The sequence below is a fragment of the Rhea americana genome, unplaced genomic scaffold, assembly GCF_003343005.1.
Source record: "Rhea americana isolate MKP2758 unplaced genomic scaffold, rheAme1 scaffold_166, whole genome shotgun sequence".
Classification (NCBI taxonomy): Eukaryota; Metazoa; Chordata; class Aves; order Rheiformes; family Rheidae; genus Rhea; species Rhea americana.
The window spans coordinates 63,932-66,637 of NW_028185772.1; the positions used below are offsets into that span (position 1 = coordinate 63,932).

A 2,706-nucleotide genomic window follows, 5' to 3' on the forward strand; every position below is an offset into this window, starting at 1 on the left:
CATGGCAGTTGACCTACATCCTTGTGTATAGGAAAGGAAAATAATTTGCTTGCTGTGGTTATATTAATGGTAGCTCTCAAGAGCATAGGTAGATGTGTTTGTATGTCTAGAAATACACAAGGTACTTGGATTCTGTGGTGTAAGTATATACCTCTTACTATACAGAAATATTATTTGATAGAAGTGTTTTCATTCATTAAAAAGTCCAGATTACTACTAGGAAGTTTTTATCTTTTATTTTCATTGGACTGAAAAATGTGTAAGGGAGATTAAAGCTCTTTCTCTAAATGGCAGAAAGGAGTACTTGAAAAGTCAAGGCTTTTTTTTTTTTTAAAAAAATAAAACACTTAATTCTTCTAAGCCATTCTTCCTAGCAGGCTTCTCAAACTTTTATTGGTGGATTGTGGGAGAAGTGCATCAAAAACTTGAACTATATCCTGATACGAGCTTTCATGTTTGTATATAATCATAACATTTATTTTTCCTCATTGAGTAAAATTTATCCTCTGTTGCATTAATCAGTTCACTTTATTGAAGGATTAGTAAGTTCAGGAAATATTCCCAGTACTGAAGTTTATATAAAAGTTTTGGGAGTTTTAAACAGAAATTCTAACTGCCAAATAGTTGTATAACAGCACAATAGTGCTTCTAGAGTCTAGATAGCAGTTATAAACTACATTAACCTTTTTCAGTTTAATATTTTATAAAGCAATAACTCAATACTGCACAGATAGACACTGTACTGAGGGCTATGAAAATGTAAGGCTTTTCCTGGGATAGTTGGGACTCATTTCCTCCTGACAACCTATTGCAAATAAAATTAACTAGAGACTCTAGTGCTTATTGCCCCTCAGTTTCATTGGGAGGTTAGTGTCATGGGTGCCGAGGAGGACACTCAATGATAGAAGTAACTTCAATCATTTCTCTGCAGCACCAGCCTTTTTGATCTTCAGGACATACTGCAAATGATGCCTGTTTCCTTTCCTTTCCTCAGTTTCCTTTGAAGGAGCCATAGTGTTCTACTTAAAAAAAAAAAAATCTAAATTTTAAGTGCATTTACAGCTTGGGTGGATTGATTTTTTAAATAATAAAATGATATATGGCAGGAAGGAAAATACACATCCTGACCTAGCCCAGACTTTTTCCACCTCACAAAGCATCAGTGTGCCTTACTGTCTTAATGGCTACAGCCCCCTCATTTCTCTTGCTGTGGCTTCCCTTTCTCCTGAATGTATCTCCTGTGTCAGTGGCTACCTTGCCTACCCCCCCCCCAACACCGTCTACTGGTCATATTCATCTTTTCAGTTTTGTTTCTTATTAGCTCTTTTGAGCGAGGAGGTCACTGCTTGACATCTCCATGGCAGCAGTCCGGTCACCAAGCTAATAAAAAATTGAAGGAGTGGGGAAGTAGAAAACAGGAAAGTATACAGAGCTGCCTTCTGCACAAATATACTCCCACAGGCCTCGCTGCCTGCCTCGGCACACAGCAAGGTGCACGAGAAGGAACGACGGTTCGAAGCCATGATCTCACGGAATCGGAGATCAATACTCCTCACGTCTTCAAAGTCTGTGCTAGCTCCACGTCCCGTAACAGCAACCACGAGAGCAGAAGGGGTATCGCTAAACTCTATCCCCCTCAGAGGCAGACGGCAACCTAGGGAAGCGGAGAGCCCCTCTTCGCCTGCCCTTCCCCCTCCCCGCTCCAACGGCCCCCCGCGCGGCCGCAGCGGTGATCGCCTGGCGGCGGGAGCGGCGCGCGCCCCACGGCCCGGAGCGCTGCCCCCAGCTGCCCCGCCACCGCCTGCCTCAGGGCGGGGTCTCCCGCCCCCGCGGGCAGGGGCACGGGGGCAGCGCAGGGGCGGGGCGGGGCGGAGCGCCCCGCCCCAGGGCGCGCGCGCCCCCCGGCCCCGACCGTGCCTCCCCTCGTCTGACCTGCGCTCGTAATCTTCCCTTCACCACAGAGACACAGGCCCACCAATCAGCGGGGCCAGAGGCGATTGCCAAGGCAACGCGATCGGCCAATCCGAAGCGTCTCTCCCTCCCAGCTCCGCCCTTCTTCCTCCCCTCCCCCCACAAGGCGGTGCCACTCCATCCCCGGCTTGTCAAAGAGGTGGGCGGGGACGGCGACGGCGGCTGCCCAATGGCGACGAGGCTTTTGCTTTCGTGTCCAATGGGGGAGCGGCGGCTGTGCGGCCCCTAGTCCACGGGAGCCGAGCCGGGCCAAACCGAGCTGCTGCCGCGGCCTCCTTCTGTTCGCATCCCCCCACCCGCCAGCGCGGAGTTAGCGGCGGCGGCGGCGGTCCCGGGCTTTGTCCCCGCGCCTCCCTCCCCCCCCCGTGAGGCGAGCGCCTGCGGCCTAGCCCGGCCCCGCCGCCCCCGAGCGCCCCCCTCCCGCTCGCCGCCCGCCCGGAGGCGCCGCCGGCAGCGCCGCCCCCGCCCGCGGGGCCCGGGCCGTGCCGGGGGAGGAGGGGGAGCAGCGCCGCCGCCGCCGCCGCCGGGCCCGTCCCCCACCGCCTCCCCCGAACACCATAGGCGGCTCCGGCACCAAGATGTCCAACCGGGTGCTCTGCCGGGAGGCCAGCCACGCCGGCAGCTGGTACACAGCCTCAGGTACCGGCGCCGCGGCCTTCGGCGGGGCGGCGAGCCTCGGGGGGCGGGGGCTGAATCAGCACTTTCCGCCGCCGCCGGTACCGGGCCGGGCCCGGC

The 2,706-nt window shown here is 54.1% G+C and overlaps 1 protein-coding gene across 1 annotated transcript in view; it reads left to right on the plus strand.

The window, feature by feature from the left end:
• The first annotated feature begins 2,199 nt into the window (after positions 1-2,199).
• Positions 2,200-2,706, plus strand: part of MEMO1 (mediator of cell motility 1) — a 28,208-nt gene continuing 27,701 nt past the window's right edge. The window contains exon 1 of the mRNA XM_085300583.1: positions 2,200-2,610. Within this exon, the coding sequence (XP_085156709.1) occupies positions 2,550-2,610 (61 nt within the window). The 5' untranslated portion in view covers positions 2,200-2,549. The remainder of the gene's footprint in view (positions 2,611-2,706) is intronic.